Source organism: Homarus americanus, unplaced genomic scaffold, assembly GCF_018991925.1.
Source record: "Homarus americanus isolate GMGI-L3 unplaced genomic scaffold, GMGI_Hamer_2.0 scaffold57980, whole genome shotgun sequence".
Classification (NCBI taxonomy): Eukaryota; Metazoa; Arthropoda; class Malacostraca; order Decapoda; family Nephropidae; genus Homarus; species Homarus americanus.
This window is the reverse complement of record NW_024716703.1, coordinates 25138620-25156450: the sequence shown is the minus strand read 5'-3', so window position 1 is coordinate 25156450 and position 17831 is coordinate 25138620. Positions and strand designations below refer to the sequence as shown.

The following is a 17831-nucleotide window of genomic DNA, read 5'->3' as shown; positions in this document are numbered from 1 at the left end:
AGAGAGAGAGAGAGAGAGAGAGAGAGACATTGACAGTTTAACACAATTAACTCTCAATTTTACCCGCTTCCCTAAAGTAGAGTATTACCCAGTATACCAGGGAGATATACTGATATACTCTACTATACTGTGGTAGAAGTAGATCAAAGGTCTATCAGTAGGAATCACAAACCCTCGCCATAATGCTCATTAACTCCATCAATGACTTGTTGGGTTTAATTAAGGTCATTAGGTGGATAATTAATTAATCACAGGTGTGGTAGTCATCACCTAGCACACCTGTTGCCTCCCCATAATTTTTCTTTTAATTTTTTTCAAATATTGTTATCGATATGTCCAGCTAATATACGGTACCATCTCTTCCATTGTTTTTGCTGCATATACACGTCATGTACTGCACCTCATAACAAACTCCTGTACTGTACATGTAAACACAGAATCGGAATAAAGTTCAATTAAATTCAAAAGATGTTTATTGATATAATACACATTTTTTAGATAGACAATTGGTAAAGGCAGAGAAAATAAATAAAGAAACATTAAATATGGAGAATTAACAAGAGGTTAGGCGTCCTACAAGGCGCTGTGATGGTCCCCTACCGTTTAGAATCTGCAGTATAGGTAAATGTTTTGATACAGACGTTTGTAAATGCTTTGCAGAAAGAAGGTTGTAAGAGATTGGAATAAGTTGCCGCGTTATGCACTAAGTGACTCTTCCATTGATAGTTGTTATAACTCGGATAAACAACGGAGGTAGGAGAAATTTGTTGACATGTGTAGAGGCTGGCGATTATCTCTAAAAGTTATGTTAGGAAATTGATCTTCAGTGTAGCTTGAGAGAGGAGAGATGCTGATGGCCAGGTGTTGTCACAGTAGAGGTGTTGATGGCCAGGTGTCGTCACAGTGGCCAGGTGTTGTCACAGTGGAGATGCTGTTGGCCAGGTATTGTCACAGTGGAGATTCTGTTGGCCAGGTGTTATCACATTGGAGGTTTTGCTGGCCAGGCGTTGACACATTGGAGGCGGCCCTGGACTTCCTTCTGAGGGATAGGCTGGTCCCAGGGAGCCTCACCTCTCAGGTTATCTCGTACCTGAAGGAAAATAATTGATAAATATTCACGCAAAAAGTAAATAAAATATTACAATCTATTTAAAATAAACAGTAAAAATATCATCAACACTAACGATAAACATTATAGTATAAAGGGAACTATAAGGGAATATAATCTAATCCCTCTTAACCTAACCTAACCTAACAACCAGTGTCTGAGGACGAACTTTCACTACAAAGGTGTTAACGAGGAACTTCACTAATGTATCGTGGACTAATCGCTTTAGTGTTAGGCTTAGGTTAGGTTAAATTATATCAGTAGGTGAAATCAATATCGACAAAATCGTTAACACTAGACTATTGTAACGATTTTGTTATTAATGTTACAATGTAGAAATTCAGTTCAAGGATTGGCCAAGTGGCATTGGTCTTGACGTCTGAGCACCACTTATCTTATTGTGGTATAGAAGACTTGAATACTCTACTGTACTGTAACACAACACCTCAGGTAAACTCACCTTCTCCACCTCCCGAAAGGCGCGGATGATGTTGAGTCCTGCCAGTTTCTTCAGGTCTTCGTCAGTCCAGGAAGGATCCAACAGAAGCTCAGCGAACAAGTCAGGATACTTGCTGGTGTCTTCCAGTCCCTTTGGCGGCCTGTAACACAACAACTATTATTAGTGGAGCACCAGGAGCACCAGTGTTAGTGGAGCACCAGGAGTACAAGTGTTAGTGAAGCATTGGAATACTAGTGTTTGTGGAGCACCAGAACCAGTGTTAGTGGAGCACCAGTGTTAGTGAAGCACTAGGAGTACTAGTGTTAGTGGAGCACCAGGAGTACTAGTGTTAGTGGAGCACCAGGAGTGTTAGTGAAGCACACTAGTGAAGCACCAGTGTTAGTGGTAGTGAGCACCAGTGAGCACCAGTGTTAGTGGAGCACCAGGAGTACAAGTGTTAGTGAAGCATTGGAATACTAGTGTTAGTGGAGCACCAGTGTTAGTGAAGCACTAGGAGTACTAGTGTTAGTGGAGCACCAGGAGTACTAGTGTTAGTGGAGCACCAGGAGTACTAGTGTTAGTGGAGCACCAGGAGTACTAGTGTTAGTGAAGCACCAGTGTTAGTGGGGCACCAGGAGTACTAGTGTTAGTGGAGCACCAGGAGTACTAGTGTTAGTGAAGCACCAGTGTTAGTGGGGCACCAGGAGTACAAGTGTTAGTGAAGCACTGGAATACTAGTGTTTGTGGAGCACCAGAACCAGTGTTAGTGGAGCACCAGTGTTAGTGGAGCACTAGAACCACTATAAATACTCACCTACCCATACCATTGAAGTCAGCACCAATACCCACATGGTTCACTCCCGCCACCTCCCGGATGTGGTTGATATGAGCTGTGGATATTCAGAAATTTATCTCCAGCAGCGATAACATGGAACTGAACAACACTATTCTATAACTAGTAACATGATCAAGGCAACTCGACCAGCAACAGAAGCATCACATCCAATAACAAGCAGATTATGATTTTTTTTTTAAATTGGATATATCTTTGTGTCGGGTGTTATTGATAAACTAAATCTATCCTATCTCTTTGACTCGGTTCGATATAGCCTCTCCCCGTTTGACACTTGGGTGCCTTTCATCGCGTCAGAGATGAGGAGAGCCTTACTAAACCCTATTCCACGCCCCCCATCCCCCTCCCTACACACACAAAGGTCGTCACCATACACCACTCACCCACAACATCCTTGATAGTCGTGTTTCCGAAGCCGAGAAAATCAGCGTAAAAGACAACCATAGCGACGCCTCCGTTATCACGCTGATGGAAGAAAAACATCCTCTTTAATTTTCAGTCATAATAGTTCCCAGTGTCTCTGTTGTTTACGGGATAATGATCATAAAAGTTCCCGAAAAATGAGACGAAGGAAGGAAGTGGGTCATAAGTCCTTTAAAATACGGAAGGGATATGACAAGTATTTAAGATGGTGTTAAAGATGTTTACGATCACTAAGTTTCCTCAGAGTCCACTACTATTATCTGAGCGGTTATGTTACCATTATCTGGCTTTTATATACTTGTGCAGGGGAACAAAAGACTGACCTTGAATGTACGTCAGCTTATTAGTGTCCATGTACCGAGTGTGGTTCAAATTTATTGCTATTATTTGAGGTACTCCTGGATATAGGCAAGGACCTACCAGCCTGATGTTGTGACACCTACCAGCCTGAAGAAGAGACACCTACCAGCCTGACGAGGATGTCGTCGGGGACGTTCCTGGTGACGTTTCTGATGGCGCGGGCGTTGCTGTGGGAGAAGATGACAGGGGCGCGAGTCACGTTCAGTACGTCCTTCATTGTTTGTGACGCGACGTGGGAGATGTCCACGAGCATCCCCAGTCTGTTCATCTCCTTCACCACCACCTGTGTGAAAGAGACTGTTTACCTGTCTCGTCTTCCTCACCTCCACCTGTACCAATACTCTATTATCGTCTATCTATGTTAAGAAGTTGCCATATACTCCTATATATCATCACACGGTCTTAAACACATCAAGTTGAAAGAGAGAGAAAGAAATAACTCAGGTGACGTTCTCTCCACGACGACTTCAGTAACACTTCATGTCAGTGCCACACTCACCTGGCCCCAGGGTGTCAGGCCGTCAAACTCGAGGTGCCGACCTTCATCGCCGGATTCTGCCACAGAAGAATCCGCCCTGGAGAATAAACTTTACTTAGTTTTGATTGATGACTTACCGTATATTGCATTATGGTTAAATTATCTATATGTTGGACCCTTCTCCCGCGGGGTGCTGACTCACCAGGACTCTGCACAATACTCTTCCTATCTTCCAAGCTTCTAGCCTCACTAACTTGCCGAGATAAAACTATCCACTTTATACATTATCGTTACTCATCGTCCAACCTCCACCTACAAGGGACATTTTTCCCACCTCCCAGGACGTGTTACTCACGCTCATTAGGGACTGTTACTGCTGTTACTCACGAGGGCTGTTACTCTCACATACCAAGGGGTGTTGGAGGTGTGGGTGAGGGTGAGGTAGCGGACTCCCTCGTTGTAGAAGATCCTCAGTACCCCGAGGGAGGAGTCTATGGTGTGGCCGCCTTCTACACCGATCAGGGAGGCGATCTTGCCCTTAGCGTGAGCCTCCAGGATACCTACAAGTCCAAAGTGACCAGATGTGATAAAGCCTTTTTCTGCTGCAGATAACTTACATGTTCATCATCATTCTGTATTAGACTTTATTAAGACTTTAAGACGGTTAACACAAGGCCTGGCGCTCACCGTCAGCTGTGGTCACAAACTGGAGGTCATCCGGGTACCTGTCCACCAGCCTCTTGATGACGTCGATCTGCTCCAGCGTCTGCGTCACCGCGTTCTTGTACTGTGAGTCATTAGGCACCCAGGCGCTCCAGAACTATGAGGGGGGTATAATGGACTGTGGTGTAGCTCTTATTCAGGATAATGTCTCAAACTATTTACTGTCTTCTTTAAGAGAGACAAAAATATATTTAAATTATAAGTTAATGACCCAGCAGTCATTGTTAATACTGAGGTGCTGATGAACTTGTAAATATAATACTGATACATTATTCTAATTTATAAGAGAACAACAATTATTAACCCATATTACCCCAATACTTTCGCCACTGACCTGACCTCCTAGCTGACCTTTCCTGAGCCGTGGTAAGTCAGTATGACTGAAAGGACTGGACGCCCATGGCTCTCGCTGGCTCAGGTCTTGGTGAAAGGGAAAGGAAGCCATCTGGTTGAGTGTTGTCTTACGGATGGTTAAGGCCACGTCATTATGTCTGCCAGTACCACATTGAATTGTTAGCTTTAACATGGAGGAATAAACTGAGAATAAATCTAAAAGAAATACATTATGTGATTATGTTCCGAAAAAAAAAAATCTGCTTCACAATGTATTATAAATTCTTATGGGGTCATATAACAGGTTTATAAACATTGTAAATCCCTGAGTATAATAAATTAAACCTTTGAGTACAATATATTAATTAGTTAACCCTTTAGAACAGCGAAGTGACCTCTTGAGTAAGATTTCTTCCTTCATAATCATCGTAAACATGGTGTTAAATAATTGTCCTTAAGGAGTAAATTTCTTGTACTCATGGGATTGAGCTACCGTTATCAAAGAGTTAAATTATCATACATGGGAGGTCAAATGATCGTGCTCAATAGGTTAACTGATCGTACTCGAGGGGTCAAATTATCGTACTCGAGGGATTAACTGATCGTACTCAAGTGGTTAATGAAAATAACAGTATGAGATAAAGAAAAACTCACCCATCTACCAGCGGCACTTGACGGAGAAGAGATCGGGCGTGTTCTAGCCTCCCCTCCAACGTGGGCGGATGCTGTGGGGCCGCCCATACACACGCCCACAGCGCTACACTCCACACAAACATCGTAGATCTGAAAATATTTTGTTATAGAAAATCATAGATAGAAACTGTGCTCTCTATGTATATTTTCTGGACATCTGGTGGCAACTGGTTCCCCTCTGCCTTGAACTACAGGTGATAAACAACTATTATCAGTCATGGATAAGTCGTTTGGTAGTTACAGTGTCCTTGCACCAATCAGGAGACAGAATATAAGCTGGGACTTACTATTAACTAATCAAATCGTCACTATCGTGTTTTTACCCAGAATTCATTTGCTTCTACCATGGATAGAGAGAGTAGAGTTTGTCACATAGTATTAAGTCGACGGAAGTTTGTGAAGTTTTACGCTGTGTCGTGAGAACTGTTTGAAAAGTGGATTATTACAAGTGAAGTTATAAGGGATGTGGTATGTGATATGATGGGGTATGTGGTATGTGTTTTGTGGTATGTGTTATGTGGTATGTGGTATAAAGTATGTGGTATGAGGTATGTGGTATTGTCTTTAATGCTCCCAACATAACTTTTAACTGGTATAAATGTTAATATGTTGTTCGTGTGTTACCATGCTGCTTTTTTTTGGGTTAGGTTAGCTTAAGTTAAGTTAAGTTAGGTTAAGTTAGGTTAGGTTAGGTTAGAGGTTAGGTTAGGTTAGGACATTAAAACAGCTAAAACAACAAGCGCTTTGGCTCAGGTCCACCCGGGCACAAGTCATCCACCCACAACGGGGTCAGGGTAGGGGGGGGGGTATGAGTGAAAAGAAAAAAGAACAAAAAACTGAAATTAATCTACACCGGAAAGATGATGGAAACCAGATTTTTAAAGTGAGACAGATTGTATAACTATGGAGCCCACATGTGTTGGCTAGAACTCACAGGTCTTGGCTAGGGCCCACATATGTTGGCTAGGACCCACATGTGTTAGTTAGGGTGTACATGTGTTGGCAAGAACATACAGATGTTAATTAGTATCCCCATGTGTTCAATGATAATTAATTGGTGGTTACAAGTGTTCCCTGAAGAATGCAGTGATGGGTAGGGAAACACCGTGTAACACTGAAGTCCGTTTATTATGGATGAGAGAAATACAAGTGGTGACTCTCGTGTGCCATGCACGGCTCACACAGTCAGACTGAGGCTGCCTTGCCATATGGCAGCCTCGGGGCAATGTTACCACATAACACGTGCAGTGTTGCCACGTGATTATATATATATATATATGCTACTCGGCACAGTAGCTTAGATACATAACCTACAATAATGATAAGACACAACATTTGTAGGTAGTAGGCAGCTACCAAACAGGGAGGTACTACCGCCTGGGAAGATATTGGAAGCATAGTGTGTTGTCTAATGGTAGATCCTGCGCCATATGTGACCAAGGTTAAGTTACACACAATTGCAGGGTCTCAATTGTTTCTCTTTACTTTGACAACACAACATACATATATTGTTTCTCACTCTTTTTTTCATTTTTGTTTTTCTTTATTGTTCTTTATTATTATTATTATTATTATTATTATTATTATTATTATTATTATTATTATTATTATTATTATTATTATTATTATTATTATTATTATTATTATTATTATTATTATTATTATTATTATTATTATTATCATTATTATTATTATTATTATTATTATTATTATTATTATTATTATTATTATTATTATTATTATTATTATTATTATTATTATTATTACATTTTCGCCCCCAGGCCCCGATGTGGGTCACTGATCTGTGTCCGGGTGAATTAATCCCCAGAAAAGAACAAAACAAATGCCTTCTAGCGAGTTCCTTCACTTGACCCGAGACCCAAACTAAACAGTGTATTCCTTACCAACGTCACAAGGCGCGTGTGTCTGGTCCGCCTCTGCTGACAATACTGAACACCCAGTCATTCCTAACCTGTTTGTGCTTTACCTTTGGTATATATTTACCCGGCAGGTATGTGAAAGCTGTACCTGGGGTTGCCGAGTCTTGGTACCCAAACATGCATTACTCAATTCAAGTTCTCGTCTGGTTGTAAATTATGAATAATTCTGAGCTTGTTGTGGTCAGGAGTAGGTGTTGATGGTGTTGTTGGCGAGGTGTTGATGATCAGGTGTTGACACAGTGGAGGTGTTTCATCATATTTTAGTATAATATATTAATTTCTTCTCAATGTGATGAATTAAAAGACATAAACCTTTAACAAATACATTTTCAGTTTGTTATATATAAAAAAAAAATTCTGGTAGAATAATGGAACTTTAGTCTACCAATAACTTTAATAAAATAACAGATAAATTAATAATGAAATAAAATAAATCCTCTGAGTACAATGATTTAACTCCGGTTACATTGTCACTTTACTCGGATCAATTTATCAACTGAAGTGATTAAATAAACTCAAATATCGTAATACACAAGATATATAAAGTAAAATACAAAGGATACATAATTTCCGCCGTTTGTATATATACCCCCGCAGAAGGTCAAATATACTGGTTACAGAATACATAACACTGATAAAGTAGGCCGCTATCAACAGGTTAAGTGCATTACTCTGACCATACCTGACAATACTCTTTTAAATACTAAATTATCCCAAATACACTCAAGAGATATATTACCTGAATACATTTTCTTATACATGATATACATAAAGAGTAAATATACATAGAAGTTAAATCACATCACGGCTACATGAATACAATGTGATTTATGTTTCGACACAGGTAAGATACACAGGTGTTTATGACCAGGTGTTGACACAGTGGAGGTGGTCCTTGATATCCTCCCGAGGGATGGGCTGGTCCCAGGGGTCCTCACATTTCAGTTCATCTCGCACCTGAAAGAAAATAAAGTCTTTGTAAACTCGTACGACAAACATGACAAATTATCCCACACAACACTGAAGAAAATATAGCAAGATCTTCTACTCAATTACCTCTAAGATAATTCACAACTGACTACAGAAACACACAGAAGTAATTCAGGCGTCATCAACAACTCAGGTGTTTTGACGAGCAACATGACCTTGATTACCACAACACCTCAGGCAGACTCACCTTCTCCACCTCCCGAAAGGCGCGGATGATGTTGAGTCCTGCCAGTTTCTTCAGGTCTTCGTCAGTCCAGGAAGGATCCAACAGAAGCTCAGCGAACAAGTCAGGATACTTGCTGGTGTCTTCCAGTCCCTTTGGCGGCCTGTAACACAACAACTATTATTAGTGGAGCACCAGGAGCACCAGTGTTAGTGAAGCACTGGAATACTAGTGTTAGTGAAGCACAAGTACCACAAGAACCAGTGTTAGGCTCCGTTGTGGGTCGATCGCCTATGTCCGGTTGGGCTATTACTCATAACAAGCACACAAGAGCCAACACCCTACTCACCTATGCATACCATCGAAGTCGCTGCCGATGCCCACGTGATCAACTCCCGCCACCTTCCGGATATGGTTGATGTGAGCTGTGAAGAGGAACACCAGATGTCAGTACGTATCGATAACGTGAAATCAAAATGACATCAAAGAAGTTTAAGGTAATTTTTCCGAGAGATTCAATAACAACAACTTAGTCTTCGTGTATAAAATGTGTTGAGGAAATAACTGTTCATTTCAACAGTTATAACCTTTGCCTAACGAGGGAGTAAGTTTAAAGCCATTGGAGGTGATAGTTCCTTCTGTTAGTACCTTACTATCAGTACTGTGGGACCTTACTATCAGTACTGTGGGACCTTACTATCAGTACTGTGGGACCGTACTATCAGTACTGTGGGACCGTACTATCATTACTGTGGGGTCTTACAGTATATATCACACCTCATCTCGTTTGTGGGACCCGAGAAGGTTAACAGAGAGACACTCACCCACAACACTCTTGATGGACGCTGTGTTCAAGTCGTCGACGAGAAACGCAGTGAAGAAATTCACCATGGCGACGCCCCCGTTCTCACGCTGAAGACATGAGACATCCACTATAAACCTTCAAGCTGAGTGACTATGGCTAGTTATAGTTGACAGGTTATAGTCTCTAAGTGGATATAAACAATGGTCTACTGTAACTGAGAAAATACTAGATACAATGTATATTCCTTCGTCTCAGTTGAATTAGTGAAATATTTTGTCAGTTATGTCGTCATCCTCCTAAACCAAGTGCCGATATTGTGAAAAATTCCAAGACAAAAATAAGAGTAAATTAATATATTTTAGTGCATCATGTCTGCTGTCAAAATCGTGGGAACTTCTTGGTGGCAAAAATGTTTCTGTCAAGTGTATCTGGAGAACCTTCGACGAAAATAAACTGATTAATGAAGGTGTATCTTATGTAGAGGTGGAAAATAAATAACTCTCAGACCCATGACTCCTGACGAGGCTGACAGAAGATGTCTATTTTATCAAACTTCACTGAGGCCTGACGAAGAGACACCCACCAGCCTGAGGAAGAGACACCCACCAGCCTGACGAAGAGACACCCACCAGCCTGACGAAGAGACACCCACCAGCCTGACGAAGAGACACCCACCAGCCTGACGAGGATGTCGTCGGGGACGTTCCTGGTGATGTTTCTGATGGCGCGGGCGTTGCTGTGGGAGAAGATGACAGGGGCGCGAGTCACGTTCAGTACGTCCTTCATTGTTTGTGACGCGACGTGGGAGATGTCCACGAGCATCCCCAGTCTGTTCATCTCCTTCACCACCACCTGTGTGAGAGAGACTGTTTACCTGTCTCGTCTTCCTCACCTCCACCTGAGAGACTGTACCATCAATCTTCCTTCATAAATTCCTACTTTTGTAAGGATTCACAAAGTATTAAACTTCCATCGTATCACACTCACCTTGCCCCAGGCTGACAACCCGTCAAATTCAATATGCTGGCCCTTGTCACCCGATTCAGACACAGATGAATCCGCCCTGGAGGAGAGAAATGCCTTCCTTTATTTGTAATGGATCAGCTTATTGAGTTCTAGTTGAATAGTTTTTAATAATGTGTTGAGTTATCGTCGTGTCGGTGTCTTCTGTTACAAATATCACTTTTTAATGCAGTAAAGTAAGCTAATTTTTGGTCTAATTTATCACCTAACCTAACCTAATCAAACCTAACCTTATGGAGTTATTATTTTGCCCATACTAGCCACTGTGTTACCCATCGTTCAACCTCCACCTACAAGGGACATTTTTCCCACCTTCCAGGGCGTGTTACTCACGCCCATTAGGGACTGTTACTGCTGTTACTCACGAGGGCTGTTACTCTCACATACCAAGGGGTGTTGGAGGTGTGGGTGAGGGTGAGGTAGCGGACTCCCTCGTTGTAGAAGATCCTCAGTACCCCGAGGGAGGAGTCTATGGTGTGGCCGCCTTCTACACCGATCAGGGAGGCGATCTTGCCCTTAGCGTGAGCCTCCAGGATACCTACAAGTCCAAAGTGACCAGATGTGATAAAGCCTTTTTCTGCTGCAGATAACTTACATGTTCATCATCATTCTGTATTAGACTTTATTAAGACTTTAAGACGGTTAACACAAGGCCTGGCGCTCACCGTCAGCTGTGGTCACAAACTGGAGGTCATCCGGGTACCTGTCCACCAGCCTCTTGATGACGTCGATCTGCTCCAGCGTCTGCGTCACCGCGTTCTTGTACTGTGAGTCATTAGGCACCCAGGCGCTCCAGAACTATGAGGGGGGTATAGTGGACTGTGGTGTAGCTCTCCTCATTATAAACAAATAAAATAAACAAAGCGGTACATACATTCACTAAGGTCAACTTTAATTTGTGAACTATAAAAGGAAGAGAGAGATAAATAGAGTGAAGTTAAACAATAAAAAAATAGTTCAGCATTAATGTATAATTACTTATGAAACTTTCGGAGCAAAACTCACAGAAGTTATGTTGACGTGCTCTCCTGAACACCGAAAACTACATGTAGAGACCGACATGGATTCAGAATATATATGTAAGAGGTATCAAACAGTGAGAAAAGTTAACAGGTAAAGTTCAGGAATAGACAACTGCATTATTAATGAGAACCTAATTGGACTCAAGACGCTGGCGCTATAGACATCTAAGCGGTTACTGTTTTTCATTTCATTACTGCTGAGGTTAAGTTGCTGTGTGTACCTCCTGTGATCTTAAATCCTTCCTTCCCATCTGGCAGAGTCAACAACAACGGTACAAAATACATGAGCTTATTAGATCATATTTATACTTAATTATTAGAACCTTAACACTGACCTGACCTCCAAGATGACCTTTCCTTAGACGAGGCAAGTCAGTGTGGCTTGAAGTTTGGGACGCCCATGGTTCCAGCTTGGTCAGGTCCTGGTGAAAGGGGAACTGTGCCAGCTGGTTGTTCACTACCTTACGGATGGTCATGGCTAAGTCATTGTGGCTGTCAACACAACGTGGAGAATAAGGGAGATAAAAATGATGGAATTTAGAACCATTTAGATTTATAGTTCCTAGTGTAGACATACCTGGATGGTACAGTGTGTCCTCATTAGACAATACAGAAACAACATGATTATTTCTGTACAAATTAAGTCACAATGTATTACGTTTTCTTTCACGATTCAGGTTAATTACCCAGATTTAATATAACTCAAGTTCTCCAATACACAAATACTAGAACAACACCTGGGAATGAATGACATTGTAATCCTCACCCGTCGACAAGGGGCACCTCCCCCAGGATGGCTCGGGCGTGTGCCAGCCGCTCCGACAAGGGAAGCGGTTCTTGGGAGGCCGTCAACCCAGACATCACAGAAGAGAATCGTGTAGTAGAGGTTCCAAGTGTTCCTCTATAGCTCCAACAATCTCTACTCCTGAAACCAAACACGATACTTTATCACCTGATCCAACACTAATTTAACTATAAGGAATACAGCACCTAGACAGTTTAGTGTAGAACTTATTACACAGCTGCCTTCAATGTGAGAGGCAAGGCGAGACTCATCCGGTGTTAACTTTTGGCCACTACACTACTGTACTTGTCGTCAACAGCATCCGGTCATCACAGACTCAGGCAGTGCACCACAAACACTAGTCGTTGTTAGTTGGAGATTTTTTTTCTCCAATATCTCGACTTTCTTATTTACAGTTTCTGGTATGTTTTACAGGCTAGATGTATTAATTAAACTCACCACCACCACCAGAACCAAGACTAAGCTATACACAGTCACTAGTCTCCCGTGGGTCATACCACGTCGCCTACACTTGGGTCCTCTACTTAATTCCTGGCACTCATTCGATGTTTTTGTTTTCTCTTTGCCTCGTCACGACACCACTGAGAGACACGTGTAGGTAACGTCAAGGTCAGGGTGAAACTGACTCTACCTGGACCTGGAGGAGATATGATGATGTTTGATTAGATAAAAATGTTGTATTTTGTTTTAGGTGATTAAGTGTCATTTACGGGCGTTCAGATGAAGCCAAGTTTAACTACCAACTAAAACACACACAGATAGCCACACACACACACACGGGCAGCCAAACACACACACACACACACACACGGTACATGAGTATAATATTACACCGTTGCGCAAGTCACTGGTGGATGAAGTTATCTACTCCATCATGGTCAAGGAGCAGAGATATAACACGATATATGAGGTCCTCTCCGGGATGTTGTCGTTGTTGTTGATTTGTTTTTCTCGGTCGTCGACAACTTAGGTTATTACTGCCGTACACTTGTTAGTTAGCCCTCTACCTCTTGTTGTTCTTCCCTTTTTGCATTTTTCACACTGCTTGATCTTGTTCTTTTTGTTTTTCGTTTTCTTCGTCTTTTTGTTGGTTCTTTTCTTCCTTCTCATTTCCTTGATTCTTAACCACAATTAAAGCCTCCCTGTAATTAATTTTTTTCATGGATTGCAGCTTTGCTACCCGACACTCCTTCCACTTGGGACACTCCCGGTCAGAGGAGGAATGAAGGCCACCACAAGCTGCACACTTCTTAATTGTTGCCGGACAAGGGGTGTGTTGGTGCCCGGTTGTCCAGTATTTGGCACAGACCTCGAGAGCCCGGTTCTTCTTCGCTGGGTGGCCCTAGCGCTGACAATGGTAGCACCGGGTGGGCTTTTGCTATGTATGGCTTCACTGAGACGGTGTCCCATCCCAGAGTAACTTGTCTACAAGATTAACTTCCAACTGAACGAGGACGTTCTTGATGCACACAACTCCCCTCACCTGTTCGCCCTGCCCCCAGTCACCGAAGGTAACCCGTTTGTTTTACTATATTGACCCGAGAGAGTGAGAGGGGGGAAGCCTGATACACGCTAGAGGTCACAGGTAAAGAGTGTCAGGGTGAGTATAATGTCCTGGCAGGTTCCCTCGACTCAAAGCCACACTGAGGTGACCTTCAATCTCTGATGTGTTGTGTAAATGTTTTCACCCTGTTGAGTTTGTTTTATAAGCGCGCGCGCGCGCGCGTGCGTGTGTGTGTGTGTGTGTGTGTGTGTGTGTGTGTGTGTGTGTGTGTGTGTGTGTGGGTGTGTTTACATGGATGTGTGTTTGATACCATACATTTACACCCTCAAATATTTAATGATATACAAGATTCATTAAATATTCACTAAAGAGTATAATTAAATATTTTCTGTACAATTATGTCTGTAAGGCGATGTAAACAACATATTTGTTTATCTTGATTTGTATTTACGTTTCCTGACAGAGAGAGCTTAAGTTAGGTTAGGTTAGGTTAGGTTTCCGAATCGAGACAATTTTACTAAGGTCATGTAAACGTTGAATAACCGATCAATAACATGGACAGGAAGAACCCCGGCAGTCGTAGAACAATAAACTGACCTGCCATCCTTGCCACAAATCCTCTTATACCTAGAAAATGGGAAATAATCAATAAACAATAAACTATGACGTTTCTGGTGATTAACTAACAAAAAACAAAACAAAGATTTCTCGTGTTTTTATATATCAATTTACTATATATATGTATGTGTATAAGGTTAAATGCACTTAACTCTTGGAAGTGGTTAGTTTAAGTATAACTCTTAAGGACGATCACCTAAGTTATAACTCGAAGAACGTTTTAGCTATGATTCTCAGAGGGTTTAAACCACCATTCTTAAAGGGATATTATTATTGGTTGGTTTAGATCCTCCTCGGGGGAAGTGATGCAAGAGATACGAAATAATAAAAAGCTGTTTCCAGGTGAGGGGAGCTAAGCAAGATATGATTACTGAAAAGATCTTGAGACCTTCCTGTTAGCTGCAGAGAGAGAGAGCTGTTCGTCCTCTGGTAGGGAAAACACAGAGAGAGAGACCATGACATACATTCACTACGTGTCACTCTGAAAACTCATTGAACATGTTCCTCTCACCTCGGTCCGCTAATTAAGCAAATTTTCACCTGTCCTTAAGAGGAACGGCTAATTAATTTAACGAGAGAGCCTTACCTGGAGTTATTACCACCTTATATCCAGGTGTTGTATTTATTATTATTATTATTATCATTATTATTATTATTATTATTATTATCGTGATGGTGGTGTTCTTTTCATCAAAATTGTCAATGATGTCTTTAATAATTCTGGTATTATCAGAGAGAGGTGAACGAAGAGTTGTACAGTTAAGGTGGCGGCACACTGGCCACTTTCCTCCAAACATGTTGCCTGTTTTGCTTGCCGCTGGCTTGACCGCCCAGCAAGCAGCAGGATTTCGGCTGTTGCTAGAAATGAACAATGGTTTGGCGATGATCTTTGCTGGCCGGATTGGTGCTCAAATGAGCTTCATATAATCTCAAGGAAAATTTTAATTAAGTCATAAAATAATACTAATTTAAAATATAACACAGACGGTGACATATTTATTTTATTCGTCACTTTGAAACTTCTTTAGTATTATTAAATAATTATTCAGGGTCTTTTTTGACCAGCCAGCCGCCGCCACTTTTAAACAAACTTCACGACGCGACCATTGTCTTTTCTTCATCAATTGAAGAACGATAGCACAATCCTGCAAGGCCTCAACTGTAGCAACAGGATCCATGGTGAACCTCATCTAGACGCTTTGTTGTTGTTTTCGTTGTGTTGGGCAGACGGGCCAACAAAACACCCCAGTGTGACGCAAAACGTCTCTTTGTTTTGCTGGCCAGAGCGTGTTTGCCAAGCATGTTTGGAGGAAAGTGCCCAGTGTGCCGCCGCCTTAATATCTTGACCATGAGTGCTCCTCCAACAACCACCATCACCACAGCCATCTGCCTCTTCCTCCTGCTACTGGCGGGGGCAGTACAGACCTCCCTCAGCTGCACCCACGCCCACGACACCACGACGACTTATATGACGACTCCGAAGACAAAGATGCTACCCAACTTCAGGTGTTGTCGTCACCTCAGAAATTAAAACCAACAGGACCCACAACAATGTAAAGTGCTTTCATAAATATTTATCTTAAAAAAAAAAAAATTGCTTTCGAAGTCTTATTGAATCTAAGCATAATTATCATCAATAAATTCACGGTGCTTCATAATCCTTGTAGTAATGGGATGTGGCAATAAATTAGTAATAGTAACATCTGGAGTTTGATAACACTAGAGGGAAAGTAAAGTCTGGGATGTTGCAATAATGTTCCAAGTAAAGAAAAAACTGGCATGACGAAATATTAATATAAAATAAAGATCTAACGGAGTCTACCATAAACTTTATCTCTTCATTTTCTTTGAGACAACCAGCGGTAACTTAATAGTAATTTAGTAAACTACTCTAAATTATATGTACATTATTTACAACAGTATAATAGTTGTACACAAAGATAAATAAATAGATGAGACATAAAGATTTATAATATATTAATAATTAAAATAATCTTAACGATGACATTAATTCAGCACATAGAAAATGCAGCAATTAACTGTACGTAAAGAATGTATCTTTCTATAGAAGTCACATAAGTTCTTGTGGTTTATATATCTTATTTTCTAAGAGTCCAATCTTACTGTTACTTTTAATATAACGAAATGGATAGTGGATTGTTAACAGGCGTAATGAAGTAGTTACCAATAAAGTGGTGACATTTTCTTTCAAACCATCCTTGAATACAGAAAATGACTAAGTTAGGGTCTGCAGGGGTAACATATTCAAAAGTATTTACCAGGTTGTATCTCCCAATTACCTCCGTCAGTTGATCCTCCTGGTAGTAACTCTTCTCTGTAGCGATACTCATAACAAAATATCCACCATCTTCTGCCGTCATATGTTTTATCAGAGAATACTGCAGAAAATAAGTTTCATATATTATTTCAATGGAAAACATATTAAAAAATAAAATCTAATAATTTAAAAATTATCATATAAATAGCAGCTGTGTTTGTTTATATTTTAGAGTTTTTTCTTCAATTACCTTCAGTTAGTAGCATGGAGAAGCAGAATGATCAAGGCGTGTGTGTGTGTGTGTGTGTGTTTGTAAATTCCCTACAACTGTGTGATCTGCCAAGTGATGTCATTGAAGTGTTTAACGCAATAATACACGATACTTTCTTCGTCTCGTAAATCTAGTGTTTTAACCCCAATAACACCCAACTGTTTATATTAAGTAGTAAACATTAACTTCAGATCAATAAATGAACGCATTATATCTGCCTTTTCTATCGCGGCCAAAACTTCTGCTCTTATTATTGTGTTATGATGTTGTTGCAGAGGACAGATGGTGATGATAAGGTACAGGTAAGGGGCAAAAATAATGACTTTAATAGAAATGAAGATTATAACATTAATATCATAATAAAAATCGTGCTAAAAACAAAGATAGAGATAATTATGTTTACCGAAGACTCTAGCGGCGGACATTCGAGTTGTGGCGTCGTGTTGCCATAGTGACGCGGGGGAACTATGGTCACCCGGGCGTTAGTAGAAGAGATTCCCACAAGATTAGACAATTTTCTGTGACAATGGACGATGACAGACAAAATAATATCGCTGGGTGATCTTTTAACACTCTAGCCTGAATATGATGTGAATGGTGATTTCTTAGTTTGAGAAAATAAACTAAAACACGCTGAGTTTGTGTGTGTAAACTCGTCGTGTTGCCAGAGCTGTTTTGTCTTAAGGTGATAAAAAAGTGATATATTCTTTAAAAGGTTTTATTTTTTGAAATATTTGATAAGTGAACTAGAAAAAGTAAAAATTAAAAGTATTATATATATGTTTCTATTTGAGTTTTTTGTTGTTAATGTTAGAGGCCAAACACTCGACATTCAGGATAATTATATAATAAAAATAATACTCGATACTTGTGAATAACAACCATAGAAAAAAGAAAATACCGGAAAGATACGACAATATTATCTTACCAATGTTCTTCAAAACTCAAAGAAACATGTGAGTATTATTTACCAAGAAAACCAATCATTGGCAACTACCTGGT

The 17831-nt window shown here is 40.8% G+C and overlaps 1 protein-coding gene across 6 annotated transcripts; it reads right to left on the bottom strand.

Annotated features, from left to right (window-relative positions):
- Positions 1-455: 455 nt before the first annotated feature.
- On the bottom strand, positions 456-13743 carry LOC121858360 (dipeptidase 1-like). 6 transcript variants are annotated; one of them, XM_042354800.1, is made up of 11 exons: positions 13642-13743; positions 12120-12278; positions 11689-11845; positions 10997-11129; positions 10719-10869; positions 10296-10371; positions 9984-10160; positions 9328-9415; positions 8853-8928; positions 8528-8666; positions 456-1090 (listed from the first exon to the last, which is right to left on the bottom strand). In XM_042354800.1, exons 2-11 carry the CDS (start codon positions 12212-12214, stop codon positions 980-982), a joined length of 1203 nt encoding a protein of 400 aa, XP_042210734.1. In that variant the 5' UTR covers positions 12215-12278; positions 13642-13743; the 3' UTR covers positions 456-979. The 6 variants fall into 6 exon arrangements, with proteins under 6 accessions (XP_042210734.1, XP_042210735.1, XP_042210730.1 ...); XM_042354801.1 differs by lacking the exon at positions 13642-13743 and adding an exon at positions 12597-12776; XM_042354796.1 differs by lacking the exon at positions 13642-13743 and adding an exon at positions 12372-12567.
- Between the last annotated feature and the right edge of the window lie 4088 nt (positions 13744-17831).

Excerpts from the sequence above, each read along its gene's own strand:
- LOC121858360 (XM_042354796.1), bottom strand. The coding sequence starts at position 12,409 with ATGAGTCTCGCCTTGCCTCTCACATTGAAGGCAGCTGT. Across the intron at positions 10,870-10,996 it reads GTTTGTGACCACAGCTGACG|GTATCCTGGAGGCTCACGCT; the intron begins GTGAGCGCCAGG and ends TTGGACTTGTAG. Across the intron at positions 10,161-10,295 it reads GGTTGTCAGCCTGGGGCAAG|GTGGTGGTGAAGGAGATGAA; the intron begins GTGAGTGTGATA and ends TCTCTCACACAG.